This window comes from Micropterus dolomieu, linkage group LG09 (genome assembly GCF_021292245.1).
Source record: "Micropterus dolomieu isolate WLL.071019.BEF.003 ecotype Adirondacks linkage group LG09, ASM2129224v1, whole genome shotgun sequence".
Classification (NCBI taxonomy): Eukaryota; Metazoa; Chordata; class Actinopteri; order Centrarchiformes; family Centrarchidae; genus Micropterus; species Micropterus dolomieu.
The window spans coordinates 27,622,675-27,643,823 of NC_060158.1; the positions used below are offsets into that span (position 1 = coordinate 27,622,675).

The window sequence follows — 21,149 nt, forward strand, 5'->3', positions numbered from 1 at the left end:
GAATTCTGGACCAACATCTCCTTCCCTCAGTGAGAGAGCTGAAGATGGGTCGAGGATGGGTGTTTCAGCACGACAACGACCCTAATGCACACCGCCAAAGCAACAAAAGAGTGGCTGAAGAAGAAGCACATCAAGGTTCTGGAGTGGCCTAGCCAGTCTCCAGACCTGAATCCAATTGAAAATCTTTGGAGGGAGCTTAAAATTCGAGTTGCCAGGCGACAACCTCGGAACCTGAATGATTTGGAGGCTGTCTGCAGGGAGGAGTGGGCCAACATCCCTGCCGAAATGTGCACAAACCTTGTCACCAACTATAAAAATCGTTTCACATCTGTGCTGGCCAATAATGGCTTTTCTACAAAATATTAACATGCTGTTTGTCCAGGGGGTCAAATACTTGTTTTTCCTCATCAGATGGTTATCAATTTTAATAAATTCATATGATGTGATTTTCTGGAATTTTCTTTGGGATTCTGTCTTTCACTGTTAGAATGTACATATGATTAAAATTATAGATCGTTGCATTCTTTGTAAGTGGGCAAACCTGCAAAATCAGCAAGGGGTCAAATACTTATTTCCCCCACTGTACATTTTCTTTGAATATGAGAAAATTATAATTGAACAGTGCATGGTTTTAGCGCAAAAATGAAAATTGTTTCCCTCAATTCAAACTTTAACGTACCAAGGCACAATTCACAAGAAGACAGCTCCACAAAATGGAGAGAATACAGTCGACATGTATGGCTCGAGCAATTTAGCTCACTGTGTTCGTTGCAATAATACTACTGGCAGCTGTTTGCACTCAGTCAGATAGCTCAATATTATGAATCAGTTTTTGACTCACAGGGCAGCAGGGGTGGTAAATATTTTTCAGCCAGTCAAAGCCAATTATCGTCTGATGACATTTATGTATAATGGTTCAGTTTTGTGGCAGATTCACAGTCCTCGCCCATCCAAACAAGCAGCCACAGCTCTGACCAGCCATGATCAGCATCTGCACTCAAACCACCGCCGCCGTCATAACTCTGAGTTTGATGAGCTTGGTTCCTTTGTAACCAGAGCTCCTCATCTTCCCTCTCCTCACACTGAGCCGAGACTTGAACCTGGGTTTCACTGCTCTCTCCTGGGCCCTGCTGTTCTTGTCAGCTCTTAGCTTCCCAAATTCAAGCTGACATTTTTATCGCACACATTTCACCCACAGTTTGCACAAAACCACAGCCTCCCCTGGTGCCCATCAGCCTTCAGTACATAAGAGTTCTCCATTCCCTTGAAGAAATGTTTACCGTGGTCTTGCATGTTTCATCACAGACCAGCTACAATGGCTGAAATATGTCTGTTGAGATTGCAAGATAAATGTGGCTCAGCCCTCTTAGGAAAATATTTAGAACTCTGAAAGTGTGTTGAGTGAAGGATCCTTTTGTGTGATGTTTTTTTTCATCTCTCCGACCTCTCATGGAGCGTTGTTGGCAGCCGTGGCCAATGTTGGCCCAGGCCGCTTGTAAAGGTCAGGAGCAGCTCTTTGGCCGCCGTGCCAGCCCGGCGTACGACTGGCCCTTCTCTCACACTGAAGCTTTTGTTCAGCAGCTCCTTGTTGCCTTCCACTCACCCCAGTCTTAACAGGCATTGCTGATAGTATTGGATTAACGTTGTCAGTCTCTCTTGGCTCTTACAGAATTGTTTGTGATTATTACAACTCCAAAACTCCAACAATTATGAATTTCTGTCATTTTTGCTTGATACAGTAAATGAGTAACACATTGATTATCAAAATAGGCCCCTATAATTTTTTTTGTTGATAATTGGAGGTTTAGCTCAACTAAAAACACAAGATCAAAAGTCAGCTGCTAATGTTAGCATGCCTAGCTAACTATCTAACTATCTATAGTAGCTACCTAATGCTAGCATCTTTTCCAAAGCCAGTAGTTGGCGTATAATTAGTTAAAGGGGCTATATGTAGTTTTTTTTTTTTTTTTTTTTAATGCTTAACGCTTGAGTTACAGAGAGACTTCTTTGATCCTGTTGTACACATAAACAAACATTACTGCAAAGCATCTGAAATATATTGTGATTTTGTTTAGTCTAGCTCACTAAGCGTTTCATTATCATCCAATACATTTAGCTGTGCTCACATTGCTGGAAGATAAACAAATAGCTTTATAAATACAGCAGCTGGCAAGCGAACGCTACTGTATCATGTTGAATAAATGCAGTCAATGTAGCATTATCATACGACTAGCATGTACAGCATATTATTGTAATGTTGCAGTGCATTTAAGAATGGACCCAAATGAGAAGCTTAAACCATCCTGTTACTCTATGAACCCCTTTTTATAGAGGAATGGAGTGAATGATCAATGTCTGATTTGCTTCTTGTGCCTCGGATTTCTTGGAGTGGAATGGAATCTGTGCTTTTTGTTTCTGTTTTCTCTCCTTTGTAGAGTGAAAATTCGTTATGATTGTGGTGGTTGAAATCCTCCTTCCCCTCTCCTCCCTTCCCATGATTCTCTGATTAGATTCCTGAAATGCATACAGGAAAAGAATTTGGGAGGACAACTTCCACCCTGTCTGTCTCCTCCTTCGTCTCGTGTTAACGCTTGCCCGTTAAAAAAAAAAAAAACGGGGCTTAAAGGGAGCCTTTTCCTGTACTGAAAAAAGTTCTGAAACTCAGATGTGTTAAGAATGTCAAACAGTGAAAGACTGCATTACAAATGGAGTTGATAAACATCTGGAAATTGTGTCATGTTGCCCCTCAGTCTGGCATGAAAAAGAGGATTAGAAAACAAGTATAGCGTGAAATGTGTCTCTTGAGTTCTGTCCCACCCACTCACTCTGGCTCTGTCTGTGTCTTTCAGGGGAATCTGGCCTGGGGAAGTCAACGCTGATCAACTCCCTCTTTCTGACGGATCTGTATTCCCCTGAATACCCGGGACCTTCGCATAGAATTAAAAAAACTGTGCAGGTAAATGTGTCTTTTTATTGATTTATTTTTTTATTCAGGAATAGTCCCTATTACACTTGCCACTAATTAATTAAATTCTAAACCCATAAAGGGCCAAAGGTTTGTCTGCTAATTAAAACATGACAGGTCACCTTCACCCTGACACTGGCCAGTTGAAGTGTCAGAGCCTGAGGCTACTGTAACACAGGTGTGTCCTCACCTGTGGGGCTGCTCCTCCTAGCTCTTGCCACCCATGCGTTTATGTCAGACAGAGAAACCGGTTCATCTGCTTAAACAGAGATAAAGTTTTTACAGAGGCAAAGATGTGTTGTAATTTCAAATTAGGCTGTCAGATTAGGTTTTTGATAGGTTCTACTGTTTTAACACTTATCTGCATGAAGTTGCTTTTTTAAAGGATTGCCTATTTGGAAATTAAACTTTATGGAAATACTAAATTTTAATATATTCTTAGATTTAAATAAAGATTTATTTAGTCTTGAGTATTTTACACAAAATCTACCAAAACAGGACCGAGACATTCCTGTGATTTAGTTTACGTCATGATCTGCCCAACTTTTGATGATTTCATCTAGATGGAATTCCTAGAGGCTAATCCTTTGACAATGAAAAGGAACCTAGCGTAGTTAGGCTCATGTTCACAAAGCAAGGGTTGGTTAATGACATAATCAACATGTGTGGTTTTAATCTAGTGGTCAGTGTTAGCTACATAGATTGTGACATCATGACATGTTAGATTTTTGTGTCTTTTAACATCCTGCCTCTTCTGATCACTTCATTCAGACCAACACAACAGACAACTGAAGACTGGGATGAAAAGAGGCATTAAAATGGTCATTGCATTGTCAATTTAAAAACAACCTTTGGGAAAAGTAAAGACTTAACTTAAACTTTTTAAGTAAAACTTAAAACAATAAAACGTTATTGTGAAAAGTGGCAGAGGGAAGTAACATTTCATAATCAGGCGCTGTATTTTAAAAATGTATTTGATCATTCCACCATTTTACTTTAATCAATTTACTTGTTTTTGATTCATCTGAAACCGTACACTGTGGTATACAATATGTGCGTACAGTCTGAGTGAGGGTGTTAAAGTGCCGTGTCATATATAAACATGTGATTGGAAAGGCATGCCTGTGCCAGTTGCGACAGTACAAAATTTAGTCTAGCTGAGATGGCCACGCTTTGTTGGATACGAACATCTCTGTAAACACTGTATATTTACTTCTGTCTGCTCCACAAGGAAAAATGTCGTCAGAAGGGGGGTGCTTTCAGCATCTCTCATAGCTGTTTATACATGGGCAGATCGTCATTATATAAATACATTCACATACTATGATAAGTGAACACATTCCATGCAATGCAGAAGACAATGGCTGTGTTTTCTTCTCTTACTCTTAACTATTAGGCTTACAGTTCAATCTAACCAAATTTTCAAAAGTATACAGTATATTGATAAATGTTAGATTTACGTTACTCTACTATAGTACAGGCAAAAACAGTCTTTTGTAACAGCTAGTCACTATTTTCCATGAGTCAAATCAATCAGACAATAAATGTAGTATTTATAACCATCACATCACACGCGGGTGGCTCTAGCTGCTAGCCTTTATTTAGAAATATAATGGAAATTACGTTGTCTGTTCTTAAAACAAAAACGGGTAACATTTAAGCTGACTCGCGCTTCATTTCCTGTCTCGATGATAATAGATGTGATACACCTCATTAAAGTGTGTACTGCGTCCCGAGAGGATGCACTGATAAAACAAGGCACGCGCCTTAGTAGACAGTACACTACCACTCCCCATTCCAAGACAAGAGACTTCCTCCACTGAAAGGTCTGCCATCAATTTGTGATACGCTGGTTAACAATCCTAGAAAACCAAGATGTAGTGCTTTAAAGCTTCACTTTGTAACCAGTTTAACAGTTGTTTACACATCCAGCAGACACAGAGCAACTTTAGCATTCATATGAGTTAGCATTCATGCACATTTATTCGCTCTCCTTTTTAGCACTGTTTTGCTAAATACTCCACTATGTTCACCACCTGGTCTCTTTGTATGCCGTTTGGTGCTGAGCAGGTAGTGTCAGGGTTCACTGTTTCTATAAAAAAAAAATATTGAAGGCCCTAAAAACCTAATTTCTCATTCAGCTTCTTTCTGTAAGTGCCGGGCTCGTACACAAACATACAATAATCTGCCAACATTTGAACAGTTTGTTGTTGTTTTAAATAAGAGATTTTCTGTGTTTTGTTTTTAATAGCACTTCTCACTAGTTAAAGTCAGCATGGCTCAGTTGGAAAACAGTGATGTGTTTCTTTGCATCGATGAAGATTTAGCAACATTTGATCCAAAACACCATCTGGAGGTGTTTGCTTATGTTGCCAGTCCAATGTCAGTCACAGTCCTGATGAAGCTTCCATCAGTGTTAAACTTCATCTTTGATAGACAGCTGCCTGCATCCTATAATATTTAACTTCCCCCGTGTCCCCCCGGCTGCTCTGTCTCAACTCTCTGTAATTCACGGGGTTTGCTGATGAACAAAAAGTGGAACTTGTTACTAACTTAACCGCTAACTGCAGCTAAGTAGCTGGCGTCATGTAATTAACGTTAGCTCAGTTAGTCTTGTGGTCATAGCTGCCTCAGCCCGGACTGGGAGCTCGGAGAACCTGGGGAGTGTATCGTGTTTAACGTTACACCTTTACTTAAAGGCTGCAGGTTTTTAGGCCAGAATAACGTCAGAGAGCGGCGCCCCAGAATTAAAGTTAGAGGCGAGCGAGCAGTCAACAAAAACTGCGCTCAGCAGCCTCCCAATGAACACGGCATGAATGAGACCGAAAACGGAGACCAACAGGAAATAACGTTATAGTACCAAGGTGATTTATAGAGTTTCTTGTTGAACACATACATTTACATTTTGATAAACCACGAACAGCTAACGTTACTAACTGCATGTCTGTAGCTAGTTAGCTCAGTTAGCGGGCAGCTAACTGTCCTAGCTGAGTCAGAAAACCACCTCGCTACTGTATTCCTTGTCGTCAAACTGGCCTCTGTCGGCCTCAGAGGCTGTGTTGTGTCCCAGTCCGGCCATACTGTTCACTCAGTGAGCGCTGAACCAGTCTGCACAGAGTCTGCATGACAGCGTGGCGGGGCGCAACGCACATTTAGCCCTGCCTGTCTTTGTGTTTTTAATTATGCAGAGGCAAACAGCACATTCATTCATGGGGAAATCAAATAAAAAAAATGTATATTAAAATCTTTAATATATTTCAAGAACAACATGAATCAGTTCTTTGTTGTTTGAATTAATCATTCTGAAGAAAAATCCAGAAGGCAAAATCTGTGTCTTTTGGTTAACTTTTTAACACATACTGCAGATGGAGAAAGTCCACAAAGAAGACAAATACAGGGAGAGAGACACAGGAAGAGGCCCTGTGTTTGCAGCATAAGTGTAGGTGTGGGCAGAAGGGAAGGGGAGACGATTCAATTAGTGAGTAAACACTAAAATAAGGCTGGAAATGAAGTAGAATTAAATTGGTGAAATGACAAATAAGCTATGAGAAATACAAAATATACTATGCTATTCTGTGGGAAACGCTGTTCACTGTTTACTTTACTTTGGAAACCGTGTTTCAGGGGCTTTGATGTAGCTTTAATGAGCAACTTACTGCCCCGTTGTAGCTTGAACACTCCCTATGCATTCAAGAAATGCCTAACCCTGACACAGTTCAGTCAGTAACACAGCAGGAACTATGACTTCTGCTACTGTTGCAATACACACTGTAAAATAGGATCGGGAACAATAGATAGTATAATAAAGTAACTATACAAACTCAAAAAGGGGATTTAGTGTTAAGTTACTCTTTAAAGAGAATTAACGAAAAAAAGATCAGTCCCAAAGTATTTATCACTACTAATTTCAAGTTATGCGCAGCCCTACCAACACCCCAGTTCTTACAAATCCATTCTTCTTCTGCCAGTCACCTGTTTACAACAGAAAATGTTATCGCTTTCATGAGCTCACTATAGTTTGAATAGTTGTCATGTTAAATCATGCAATAACCAATATCAAAGCTGCAGGTATGACTGCGCCAAGAAGGAAGTTGCTAGCAGGAGTAATACTGAAGGTTTCTGAGTCTGCAGTCTGAGACGATAAGGGTTTGGCAGTTTCCTCAAACGGGGTGCACAGCTGCATATTGTTTTTTTTTTTTTTTTTTTTTTTTTTTTACTTCCTTTTGAAGAGTGAAAGGTGATACAGTTGGTGTTGAGCAGCTCCAAAGGCTTCTCTCCTGTCCTTCGCCTTTAGTAGGGAATTATAAGTGTTCACTTTGGCCCAGTGTACATCAGATCAGCTGCATGTTGAGGATCTTCCCTTCACCTGTTCCCTGTGATCTACTGCTTTGCTCTAAATCTCCTCTAATCCTTGGCAACACACTGAGGGGCTTTGCCCCACTGTTTCTTCCAATTTGTTTACCCGTCTATTACACCTCCTTATTAAAAGTTTAAATGTGATTTAGATGGGGGTGTGTGTGCTTCTGTAGGCTCCCAGACTGAATATTGAGGATTACTCGGGATTTCCAGTTCCAAAGAAATGCATTGAGAGCTGAAATCTTGGAATGAAATGTACCATATGTCTGTGTATTGCTTGTTTGTTCTTCCAAGGACCAAGACAATAAATATGGAGAGCAGAGAGCTGCTCTTTTTCTCTTTCCAGGAACCACAAACTAATTAAATTTCAAATAATTGTGGCCACTTTTTCATGCTTAAGAATGTGATGAAACCCAGAGGAATGCTGTGTCATAGAATCCAATTCATTATTAAGCAAATGAAAAGAGGAAGATGACCATGCAGGCGGACAGTTAACAGTTAGAGGTGATAGGCCAGGACAGATGTCTCTGTTGTTCCTTGTTAATGAGACTCGTTAAGGCTGGAGACCATACAAGGACAGGGACTTGGTTATTAGCCAGCAAACCGCCTTGTGCACTGAGCTCAGTCTTGTCCTGCCAGTACACAAACATGCCTTGCATTTATATCTGTCACTTGTTCCTGCTTCAGTGGAATTTTAGAGGTTAAAATAACAAGATCATCTGAAGAAGTGGATGATTCATATAACGGAAAGGGAATTCTGTGATTCCCAGTGAACACTGTTTGAAAGATTGTGTCAGTTCATCTAGATCAGTAGTTTTTGCTACTAATTAAAGTTTCAGCCTCACTATTAGTAGTGACTCCAGTTTGTGTTGCAGTGACTGCGTTAAACAGTGACTCTTTAAGAGAACAACATGTCAAACATACAGAGTACAAACATGTTAAAATTAAAACTGTACAAACTGTATATGCAACTAAAATAATCAAGTAAGCACTAAAAACAGTTATTCTGATAATAACACTAATATTTTTGACCATGGTACACTATAGCCAATAAAAAAGTGTCTATTGTCAGAATTGCATCAAAGTAAATAAATACTTTGATCTGTCAGGTATTTAATTCATTGGATCAGCCAAAAATAGTAATAGAAAACAATTTACATGGAAGGTTTAATTTCTAGCTTTCAGTCTCCATTGAAATTCGATTCTTTCTTAATATTTACTTTATCACTGGATGCCTGGTGAACTAGGACTTAAAGGTACAATGTGTAAGATATGGCCAGAATTTTTGTTTAAATCTTTGACTAAAAATGAACAAACATTATCAACAGAATGTGAAGAAGGAACAGCTCTGACCTCCCTCTCCCTCCTCCTGCTTGACACCTCCCCTGAGTCAGAGTCGTGGTCAGAGTCACTTTAAATCACCGCTGTACTGTATTCCCTGTCTTCAAACTGGCCTCCGTCTGTCTCGGAGGATGTGTTCGGTCTTGGTTCACTGGGAGGCTGCTGAGCCCGGTTCTGTTGGTTTTTCAGTCAGCGAATAGGGCCGCAAAATTAGCTGCATGGCTGACTGAGCTAACTAGCTAATAGGAGTTAGCATGACCTGATATGTGATCTGCTTCCCCCTAGTTTTTTAATTTTGACAGGTGGAGAGTAGCATCTAATTCTTACACATTGTACCTTTTAAGGCGCCAACCATAAAACCACCCCATTAATATTGCCCTATCCTATTTTCATTTATGCTTGTATTTTTATGCTATGTTTAGGTAAATTACACCCTGTTCAATTGATCTATAGATGAATATTGTTAGATTTTATAGTCTAGCAACCAGTTAATTTCAGGAATTTCTACGCACTTTAAGGGTGCTTTCACACCTGTAGTTTGGTTGATATGGTTTGGACAAAGGGACAAAAATGATACATTGTTGCATTCTCAGTTCTGGTCCGGTTCCTGTGTGAGCGCGCCAGGGTTCATTTTAACTGAGCCAAACGGGTTAGGTGTGAAAGCACCAAAAGAATTAAATTTATGTAAAAGTTTACTTTACTAGCTGGGTATTTTGATGCACACTGTAGGAATCAAAGTTGTTTCTGTTTTAGAGACTGAATAAAATAAGTCACACATGATTCATTGCTATATTATAATCATACCATATACATACTTTTCTTTTTAAGTGAATTTTTTATTTATTTGATAACCGAACAGTTGAAAATATAAACCCTTTTTACTTTTAAGCTTACATATATTGCCGATGTAAATGCAGTTGGACAGGAACATGACTGATTCGGTTGGTGTTTGTCGTTTTTTGGTGACGTTAGCTGTCAGTGAAACTTCTCTGCATTCAGCCTGGAAACAGCATGCAGTGTCACAGTATTGACAGGATGCAGTATTGAGCAGAGCGATCAGAAACTGTAAGAGCAGGGGTGCGGTTTGTAGCTTGGCTGTATTATAATGAGCTAAACAAGTTAATGGCACATTGTCAGAATAATTGTGTTTCCAAACACAGTGCATCAGAGTTTCTATTTGTCGTCTCTTCGAACTGGCATATCACAATTAAATAAAATTTACCAGTGAGTCTGCCGGTGCTGACTGAAGATCATAGTGAAAGAGAAAACACATGTAATTATAACATTATTAATAAGCTTGCAGTCCTGTGATCCAGTCCAAGTAACCGTAGTACTGACGTCTTGCATTTCTGTCCTTGTGCGACATGGTGTAGCCTGGTGGTGTTGTTCCTTTTCCCATGAGCTCACTGTCTGTGGGCAGCCTGTCTGGTTAATAGGCATGTCTGTGGCTTGACTCATCCTGTTATTTAGCAGAAGACGAGAGACACTGCAGGATTCTTCAGAGTTGTCCACTCAGCAGTCTAACACGTTTAATTTTAAGTGTGTTATATGGATATTATGTAAGTTCTTATCTATAGCAGCCTGTCCAGATCTGCATAGGCATTCCTGGTGTCACAAGCGTCATGCTTTCACAGTCACATGGTTATAAAGGTATTTTAAATTTTGTGCATATCTTCTGACAGTATCTTCTTGTCCAATGAGTCATAGACAGAGTGTAATCCAGCTGCCTTGCAGTGACTTTTATTTCCACTTTCCAACATTTATATGTCAGTCGAACAAGTGTCTGTCTGGTCAGCCCAGCCTCCCAGAAGCAGCTCTGGAGGTCAGAGGTCAATTTAAAGACAACCAGACATTGATAGATTCCAGTACATGACAGATGCTGGTGAGTGGTGGGTGGGAGGTCACAGGGGGGCAAGGGTATGCTATAAAAGCTTTGCTGGGCACACTTGTGCTTCAACAGTCTGTATGCTAATAGTAGGGGTGGGAAATGGATTCCTAGATGCATTGTGATTATGTCTCGAATCCACGATATTGTAATAAACTGACATCGCAATATTTTTCTTTTGTGCGATATATATTGAGATATGAAAAATACAGAAATTTTGAGAGCAGCTATATACCAGCTTCCTGAGTGGTTTATAAAAGTTGCTATTTATTTTTTTCTGTGGTTTTTTTTTTGTTTGTTTTTTTTTCTTCCTGTTCCTCATTTATTTTCAAGATATTTTAGACAACTAACGGGGACTGGACCTGCTTTGGTTGTTTCAATCAACATTGTGATTGGTGGTTCGCTGTGCATGCAGAGCCTGCTTGTCACTCACTAGCAACAAACTCTGTGTATCGGAGTAACTTATGTTACATCAGACAAACTTCTCTTGTACAGTAGTCATGGAAAATAAGCACCGTGTGAGTTTTACTTTTGTATCAAGCAGCAAAAAAGTTGAGGTGTTTGACATTTGACTTGCTTGACATTGCACATCCTGCTATGTGACTATATGCATGTTGCATTGATGATGCTGAAACGATATATTGTGCAGCCCTAGTCTTGATGCAGAGAGGTCAGTCAGAGATTGTCAGTCAGCCCGTTTTGTCTGCCCTCTATAAAAGAGTGCAAAATAGTCTTTTGGTGGAGCATTACCGATGATGATATATTTTTGTATGTTGATAAAATGCTGGTGTTTCAGTGCCTAAACTCTGATAGTAAGTATTATGGCCATTGAGCTACCATTTTCAAAATAAAAACAAAAATACATTTTCTCCATTTACATCCCTAATGAAAGTTGTCTAAACTAAAAGAAAATAGCGGATTTGTGACGATCCATAATTAAAATAAACAGATGAATTTACTGAAGTTGACACACAGTGAGAACCAAATAAATCACATATAGAAATCAAAAGTTTTCCCCAATATGACAACATACCATGAGACCATTAGGGTTGGGCTGATAGACGATTTCATCGGCCGTCTGCGATGGCTGACAGACATCACGATGTTGAGCCGCATCGTTAAGTATGCTTTGCACCTGCCTCGGAATTCTCTTCTCCCCACACTCACACACATACACGTCAGGTAACATGCACAGACAACTGCTGGACCCCGACGACATTGTCCATCCCGATGTTTCATTGTAGACATCGCCCAATCCTGGAGACCATAGACGCGTATCTTCTACCAGAGATGTTGCCATTCTGTTTATACTATATTTATACTGTCTCTTTAGCATCTGTATTGTGATGATGTGCCTTTCTATCAGGTTCTAAATTCACTGAATTAACAGATAATCCTGTCTATACAATGATTTTGTTTGGGCATTTCACAAGTTTACTGTGAGTCGCTAGTTAAGGGCTAGTTTGACTCACAGGAAGTAGCCGGTGGGTACAAGTCTCCCATTGGCCGACTATTTCATCAGAATTCTCCTCCCCTTTACACTGCATGGGCACTGACCCTGCATCCTGGGCTTAGCACTGCCCAAAACGACTGGTATAAAGAATTACAAACAAGACAAGTGTGTTCTGGTCATACTTCATTTATCTCGCCTGTCGGGCTGCTGACAGATCTGTCTGCCAAATAGTTGGCAGCTGGGCGGCACTAGAGGAGGCTGTACCAGCTGAGTTGAGTACCCTCTGTTTCCAGCGGCCCTGTCTTTTTCCATTGTTGTTAGTTGATTTTGTGACCAGACTTGATTTGTAAAAGTATCTTGTGTCCTCTGTCTACAATGACTCTGAGGTTCTCCACCTAAGAAAAGGATTATTGAAGTTTAAGGGGAAACACTAGACTTAATTACCCACTAATACACCCAGTCAAAAAGTCTGGACAGAATTGTTTCATTTAGTCCAGCAGCTCTACTGCCTAATGATAAAGAGACTTTCAGCACCAAGCTCCTATTGTACAACTTTATCTTTGACTCACTTGTCCTTGTTGTGAGAACCTGGTTTTCCTGTGTAACCGACATGTGGTGCAATGAGAAAGCAGCCCATCCCCAGTTAGGGAGCATACCATGGACATACTGCGATGCTACTTAAGAGTAAGTTGCCGGCTAAATTAAGCTTAAGAATTCTCAGCACTCCACTGTACAAAATAATTCATTTCTGTATTTCATTTTATTATTTTTGTATAGAACGTTTGCTTTGTGGGTTGCATTAAGAGAACTACAAACTTCATCTCATTATACAACCCTGTTGTAAAATGACAAATAAACGTACCTTGTCAGATGTATTTCAAATTGTCATCTTAAAAATGTATGTTCACACTTGGAGTGAAATCAAAGGTTATAGCAGATGTATTTAGGGAGTGTTGTAAGGTCGATGTTTTGTCTGCTGATGTGTCTGCTGTGTGGACCTGGCTGGAGTGTTTCTCATTCCTCAGCCGCTCTGATATGAGACAGACATGGTCTGGTTCAGATCTGCTGATTAAATCAAAGTTCATCTGCTGATCATGAGTTCTGTCTTGACCCCACGCTGATCAAAGCCCATCCCTTCTGGCCTTTCTGATGTGCTCAGAGGTGGCTTTGTTCACCACATTCATCATCTGTCCAGTGCAGATCTCATTGATTGAAGTGGTTGAAAAATATTTTTGCCCCGCTGTGATTAATGTGTTTGCGGAGCTATTTTTATTCTGTGTTTGTATTACTGTACTTTGAGTAAGTAAAGAAAAAGTAGTCAGCTGAGGTCAGTGGCCTGCTTCGTTAATAAGGCAGACTAGTGCGACTTACAAGTGAACGATCCAAGTGACCAACCAACATACAAGCGGTTTGATTCAGCTGCAATTAACTTTTGAAATTTTTAGTTTTGAGTTGTTTTTTTTTTTAATAATGAAACTAAAATAAATCATTTCAAATACTGAACAAGAAATACCCCAGCAAATGGTGTCTTCTTTCACACCAACCCTAGTAAACATGGGCAGTGATCACTGCATAACTGAATATTTCACCAAAATGCTGCTGACTGGCCAGTGCTTACCACAGTTCCAGGGTCAGAGTCGCCTTCCTGGATATGGTATTTTCAAAAACGTTGTATAAACATGTGTCCCTGTAAATAGGACAGCACATGGGAAGAGTTAGGGCCCAGTTGGAAATCGTGTTGTCAGTCGTTTGATTATGTTTGACTGTCGGTTTCTGTCAGTCAAATACTAATTGAAAGCACACCCACACATGTTTGTGTCTGGTCTCTTCGCTGCAAACAGGAATTAAATTGTAAATAATAAGACTAAAATATAAACTTGTATTTGACATGAAGTAAGCTGAAGTTGATAAACATGCTGTGAGCAGTGGGTAGGTAGAAACTTGTGTGTCATTTCGTGCTGTGACCTTTTTTCGTTTAAAAAAATCAGTGCCTCAGCCAAGCAGTCAGGTGTGGCTATAAATGTTTTTTTTTTTTTAGCATAAATAGCTTTACTGATTTCTGTCAACATTCTTGGCCATTGCAGGTGGAACAGTCTAAGGTTCTGGTAAAGGAAGGGGGAGTGCAGCTCCTGCTCACCATCGTAGACACCCCCGGCTTCGGTGATGCAGTTGACAACAGTAACTGGTAAGCTCAGCAATCTGTCAGTGGTCAATAAAAGTTACTATAATACACTATATTTGTATCTAATTGTTTCTGACATTGATGTGAATAATTTGTGGTCCTCAGCTGGCAGCCGGTCATCGACTACATCGACAGCAAGTTTGAGGATTACCTCAACGCGGAGTCCAGGGTCAACAGACGGCAGATGCCGGACAACAGAGTGCAGTGCTGCCTGTATTTCATCGCTCCGTCTGGGCATGGGTAGGTACTGATCATGGAATCACTAGAAAGTCACTGAATTTTTTCAAATGAATTGTTTCACACACCGACCACTTGACAGATTAAACGGTAAATAACTGGTATGTCTGGTAATTGGCTACTTTAGAGTCATTGTGGCATTCTGAGATTTTAAAATGATCAAAGTCATTAGGCTACATCACTCTGCAGGCCTTAATCCTCAATGGTATTGCCCACATCGATTTATTTTATTTTTATGATGTATTCTTCAAATTATTTTTTTAAATGTGGCCCATGTCAGAACTGGACATGACCTGAAAGTGACCTGCATGCAAGATTAATATGACATCACACACAGCGTGTTGTCGTACCTAAACATAGAGAATCATCAGGGAAAACTGAAGAAATATTTGAGGTGAAACAGAATCATTAAGAATGTGTGTGTGACTGACCTGCCCCCACATACTCAGAAGGCTGCTGTTGCTCAGCAGATAGCAGGCATACTTCAAGGGCCCTTGTCTCCTGAACGGTTGGTCATTCTGGTTAAACAAACCTCAGTCTAGCGCTCTCTCATTTAGGTTATCGTGCAGGAAATGTGTTCAAATTCAAAGGGTGCCGTCAGAAAGGGATGGATTTGCGAATGGAATGCCCCGGTGAAGATAACTGATTTGTAATTCATGAATTGTCATTTGTGTCATTTAAGAATTAGCTGACAGCATGTGCAGCTGACTTCTTTGTATTCACTCTGGCAGTATAAAGGTTTTGTAACCAGTTTGACTATGTGCCAAAAAATTTCGTCTGATAAGTACAGTGGCTGTGGTAGTGTCAGGTCACATGACCTCCTCAGAAATGTGGACGTGTGTTGAAATGTTTAAAATCTGAGACAGTCATAGCAGGCTGTGTGAACCAATCCGGATCGAGGCTGTGTGTTTACCATAGTAAGAGATAGCTAGTGGTAATTAAGAAACAGAAGTACAAATGGGATGAAATAAAAATGTTTGAGGACCCATATTGTTAAGTTAGTACAAGGTAGATTTATTTTGTCACAGTACAACAGGTTGTAGAGTGAAACTAAGTTTGTAACTCCCTTCTGCTACAAAGCAGACAATATACATTAATATAAAAGCACATTTAAAAATGGTAACAGAAATAAACTATCATCAAGGCAGCAGGGTGAACAGGCTGTGGCTGGGTGGGTACTGTCCTTTAGTATCCTTTGGGCTCTGCGTAGGCACCTCACCTCACTGATATCACTGATGCTCGGGAGATGGGTACCAATGATATTCAGAGCAGTTTGAATCACCCGCTGCAGAGCCCTTGCCAGTTTGTGATGTTTCCAGTCAGGTAGCTTCTACCTCTTAGTAAGCGAAGCGAGGTCAGTGACTTTCAATATGAGGCTGTCTTTCAGGGTTTTTTTCCTTGTTTCCTCGTGTGTTCCTCACCTCGTTGTGGACTCGTGGGAACACACAGGAAAAAATAAAGCAACAGAGCTGCAGATTTCAGATTGTGTGTTTCGGTGTTGCCTGCTGCCTCATTCTCTGGCCAGCAGGTAAGCAGTCCAAACCCAGCTGGCTCTGCCTGTGGCCTCCTACCAGGCTACCAAGCAGGAATAACATTGGTGTAATCTGTCCTGAGCTCGCTGACCTGGAGACCCCATTCCTCCCATCTGTGTCTTGGCTCTGGCCTCTGCCAAACATACACACAAATGCGCACACACTAGGCCACACTGTGCTGCCTACAACAAAAGGTGGTTTTAGCCGCTGTTGAGCCTGTTGGCCCGCACTGACCCAGTGTGGATTACTGACCGCGGCCTTGTTGGCTCTCTTGGCAAATGAAAAGCACCACATGGACTCATTCATTTTTCAACACATGCCCTGGAGCTGTGTGTGTGTGTGTGTGTGTGTGTGTGTATTGGGGTTGTACTAAAACATTAGACCAGCATTGGTCTTTTTTTAATGTGTGAAATTTACAGCACAGACTGCAGGGCATTATTAGCTGTACTGTTTTTGTTAATCTGGCTCTTGGGACATTTTTAAACTTTTAAAGGGACTTTTTAAATGTATGTGTTTTGGTGTTTTATGCTGTAATTTATAAACCTTTGATAAATACTTGTCATTAGGGTATAGAGGCTGGGCATTACACACACTTCTGCAGCTGAACTAGGAATTATTATGGAGAATAATTAGTGTCAATAGTAATGGCAAGTGGGTCTTTCATAAAAAGTATATAAAATAAGATTTCTGGAAAATCTTTATAACAAACTAATACCACCAAACTTGAATCAATATGAAACCATTTTACAAGTAAAAAATACATTTAAGAAATGTAAGTAATCTCCAATTTCTCCAAAATCTATAAATGTCTAAAACCATCCATCCATCGTCAACCGCTTATCCTGCGTACAGGGTCGCGGGGAGCTGGAGCCAATCCCAGCTGACATCGGGCAAAAGATCATCCAAGTAGAGTGTTTTATTATGGCATTTGGAGCAGGCAGCTTGGAACGCTTGGAATTCTCAGTAAATTTAACCTTGGTTTTAAAAACAGAACTATGGAAAATTTATCTTAAGATAACATTTTAATTCTCTGATGGCATTCTTTTATATTTGTTGGGTAATGTGCTCACATTTATTTAATAGAACAACAGTTCCTGTTGAAAGTATGCTATTTTTAAAGTAGAAAATCCCAACCATACAGAATCATTTAAACCTCCTGTTTTTCCAGCATGTCCTCTGACCAGTTTCATGTCCGAGTAGTTGCATGGGAGCACATGACCATCTTTATAGGGCTGACTTGAACTTATTACTGCTGCAGTGGCAGTGAAGGACTACCCATTGAATGTAATTTTGGCATGTTATTTACATGGTTTGAAGAAAAGGAGCATTGTTCTTAGAAACATTGTCTCAGTGGTCCACCTGTTGAATGCTGTTGTGGAATAGTTCTTACTTCTCTGATTTAAACCTATTTCACGTAAATACATCAGCTGTTTGTCAATATTTACAGTCAGTTCTGTTAAGCGATCACTACATAATTATGGAGACATATGAAGACGTACTGACTTGGAATATTGTCCCATAGATTTTTGGTGGTCAAAGACTGATTTTGCTTTGATTGTTTTTTTTGTTTGTTTTTTAATATTAGACAGCGTTGTTAAAGAGACAACAGGCAACAAGGGAGAGAGCCAGACATAAAACGAGGCTCATGATCAGTGTCTTAATCCTTATGCAACATGGAAGGGCTGAAAGATATGGCCAAAAATGTTATCACAATACAAGGTTTCACATTTTTCGATATCGATAATTATCACGATAAGTATCAAATCGTAATTTTGTGTTTTGTTGAGTTTAAAGGCAGATTTTTGCTTCTGAGTGAAAGTTTAAGAAACCTGATGGTTTATTGTGGTTTAAACTTTTCTTTATGGTCAACACTTGATGCCAAACAGTAGATCACTTCAGTCTGAGGTGGAACATTCAAAACAATTATGATAATATCTTTGTCAACAAATATGCATGAGTAAAATTAAGTAAGTAGGTTTTTTTCAGTCCTTTTTCCTCAACAAAATAAATGTCTTAATAAAAAAGTTAAGTCCTAATTCATGATTTAAGTAATGATTCAAAATCAAACATTTATTGAATATTTATTGATCGTTTGTTACATTGTTATTGAAAAAAATTATTGTTATTGTTTATTAACAATTTATTAACTTTTCCTTTACATGAAAATGGCCTCAACATCAACTACTTTCAGCCTAAAAACTATTGCTATCCCCCCTCAAAAATGCTTTCAGTTAAATCCTTCTGTGACTAACTCAGAGACTTTAGTTCATATACTTTATCTAAACAGAGCCTTATGTACTGTAGATGCCGTGGCAGCAACACAGACATATAATACACATACAATAGTAAAACATTATAATGACATTTGAAAAAGAATTTTCAGATTCCAGACCGACAGATTTACAATGCTGTCTGGTCCATCCAGATGTTTAGATTGAGGTCAGCCAGACCATGAAACATGACTTTCATCCTTGTATGTGACAGCTGCTCGCTGCGTCACCCAGCCCTGCAGCTTTACTGACACCACAGCCATCCAGTGGCTCTCTAACCATTTAACCGTCTCTTCTCTTTGCTTCTTCCCCAGACTGAAGCCCCTTGATATTGAATTCATGAAACGGTTACATGAAAAAGTAAACATCATCCCCCTCATCGCCAAAGCCGACACAATGACTCCTGAGGAGTGTCAACAGTTCAAGAAACAGGTGTGTGTGTCCGAATGCTTTATCTTTCTGTTTGGCCAGGGGCATCGGGGCAAACGGCGTACAAAACTGTAACAAAATATAGCTGGTGTCAAACCAACTCAAAAATGACAGTTACCAACATGACCCACCGTGTTCTGAACAGACATCACACGCACACTGGCAGAAAGGAAAATCTGCGTTTTGGAACATAGTACAGCAACTTAATATATTTCTCAGTCCAGCACTGCAAAATGTTTCTTACAATAAGTTAACCTACATTACAAACAAATCTACATTTTGCAACCTAGGCGAGCTGAGTGTCGAACAGCTGAGTGTCGACACATGAGGCGGATGTGCCAGATGTTTACACCAGAAGCGCTGTTCTCTGGTCAACAAACAATTCTGCTCCTCCGCTCTTTCATAATTACACGTAGAGCTGATCATTATTATAACCTCGTGAATTCATAACGTGAAGCTTTTTATATGGTCCTGGAAAAGCCTCTTCTGTAACAGTGAAGTTAAAGGACCATCAGCTTGTGTGATGGTCTGCAGGGAGGGGTTTCTGTCTGTCTCTCCATTTAGACAGAACAAAAATGTAGAATACAGAATTTAAGAAACCAAGTAACAGGCAGCAATGGTACCGTTTCTAAATATTTAATCAATAATGACAGTGAACCACTGCTCTCTTACTTTACATGGCTTTAATTGATATGGAACTTTGCGTTCTAATTACTGCTAAGTACTGCTGCTGGGCATTGGGCTAGATATCACGTTTCAGTACTTTGTAGGTCCTGACCAAAATGTGTCTGTAGCACAGAGTATTGAAAACTGTCATGTATCTAAGTTAGCATTTAACACTGGGGACAAAGCCTTACTGACTGAAAAACACGGGTTCATCTAGAAAGTCCCATCTGAGTAACAGATCCATGAGTTTGAAGGCTCATCAGACACCAAAACACTGCACAGTGGCTTATAATTCCCCGACGATGGATTAAAAAAAGCAGTGCCACAGCAGTTTGGCAAAAGTTAAGCCAGGTTCAACTTCTTTTTGCTTGAGCCTCCTCACTTAGCTTATGTCTGTCTTAACATAAATCCAATATATTGTAATTTCATAGAGGCAAAGTTATTGTACTTCTGCTTGTGTTAGACACAATTAAAAAAGTGTAGCTTATGATGTTCTATGAAGGTTTTATAGAAAAACATGTTTATATTTCTCAAAGTAAGGTGCTCAAAACGGTATGGCTTTGGTACTATTACACAAAAGTCCAGCCTTCCACCAGTGTTGAAGACTTGAATTGTATTTGTGTTGTGCCGTTTGCTTTCTCACAGTGTCATATTTAAGTGTAAGTATAGAAGTTGTACTATCTGTGTACATATCATGGTAGCGGTCGTGTGTGTGTGTGTGTGTGTGTGTGTGTCTGGGGCATTAGCAGGTAGGTTGAGACGACTGATGTTGCTGGACCTGTTTGCCCCACATACAGCTCAGGCTGCTACATTCCCTCTCATGCTGTGTCACCCTGCCTCTCCCTGTTTCCTCTGTGCTGTGTGCAGATCATGAAAGAAATCCAGGAGCATAAAATCAAAATCTATGAGTTCCCAGAGACAGATGATGAGGAGGAAATGAAGCTGGTCAGAAAAATCAAGGTCTGTTCTCCATGACATTTTAAATAAAACTGTCTTAGTTTTTTTTTTTTAGTTGCCCGGAACAGTTTCTTGATTTATGTTGTTCATACTATGTCTGTGTGTATGTTAGGGCACAGCCTACAGTGTATTTTTAGCCATTGTGTGTGAGCTATGCAACAGTTGTGTCCCCTCCCTCCTCTCTGCAGGATCGTTTACCCTTGGCTGTAGTCGGCAGCAATACCATTATCGAGGTCAATGGAAAGCGAGTGCGTGGGAGGCAGTACCCCTGGGGTGTGGCTGAAGGTGAGAGGTCGAAGGTCAACTGGTTCCAACCTGCAAAAGTCTCTCGCTCTCTCACAAACACAGCAATATTTCCACAGTTTTATTGGATTATTGAGCAGCCAACATGTGTAGATAGTTTGCAAAGCAGTAAAGCAATCCATGCACTCACACACACACAAAGTGGAACTGTTATTGAGTGACCACAGCGAACACCGTGATAGTAGACAAGAAAGGCATTGCATCAGCATGAGGACCAAATTAGTAAACAAATAGCTTACACTGTATTTATTTGCTTTTTTTTCTGTATAGATAAAGATACAATATCAATATCAACATTTCACATATAAAGCTTTTGTCTAAGCTTAAATATACATTTTTATAAAGAAAAAAGAAGAATAAAATACAACGCATGCACAAGAAAGCTGTACCTGTGACAAGGGGGATAATCTAGGGGGCCGATCTGTTCGGTTCAATTACGCATGTACTACGTGAAGCGTAGGCAGTGCACCGGTACCCGAACATTTTGCCAGGAGAGCTAACATAGCATGGAGAGAGCTAAAAACAAAGGCTCAGCAGTTTGGGGCTATGTCGTGCTTGCTACAGCTACATGCA

General features: G+C 40.0%; 1 protein-coding gene across 2 annotated transcripts in view; it reads left to right on the plus strand.

Moving 5' to 3' along the window:
- The window catches only part of LOC123976282 (septin-7), a 41,487-nt gene that overhangs the window by 11,944 nt on the left and 8,394 nt on the right, over positions 1 to 21,149 (plus strand). For both annotated transcript variants that reach the window (XM_046058291.1, XM_046058292.1), the window contains exons 4-9: positions 2,850 to 2,956; positions 14,085 to 14,185; positions 14,288 to 14,422; positions 18,536 to 18,653; positions 20,184 to 20,276; positions 20,462 to 20,558. In XM_046058291.1, coding sequence (XP_045914247.1) covers positions 2,850 to 2,956; positions 14,085 to 14,185; positions 14,288 to 14,422; positions 18,536 to 18,653; positions 20,184 to 20,276; positions 20,462 to 20,558 — 651 coding nt within the window. The remainder of the gene's footprint in view (positions 1 to 2,849; positions 2,957 to 14,084; positions 14,186 to 14,287; positions 14,423 to 18,535; positions 18,654 to 20,183; positions 20,277 to 20,461; positions 20,559 to 21,149) is intronic.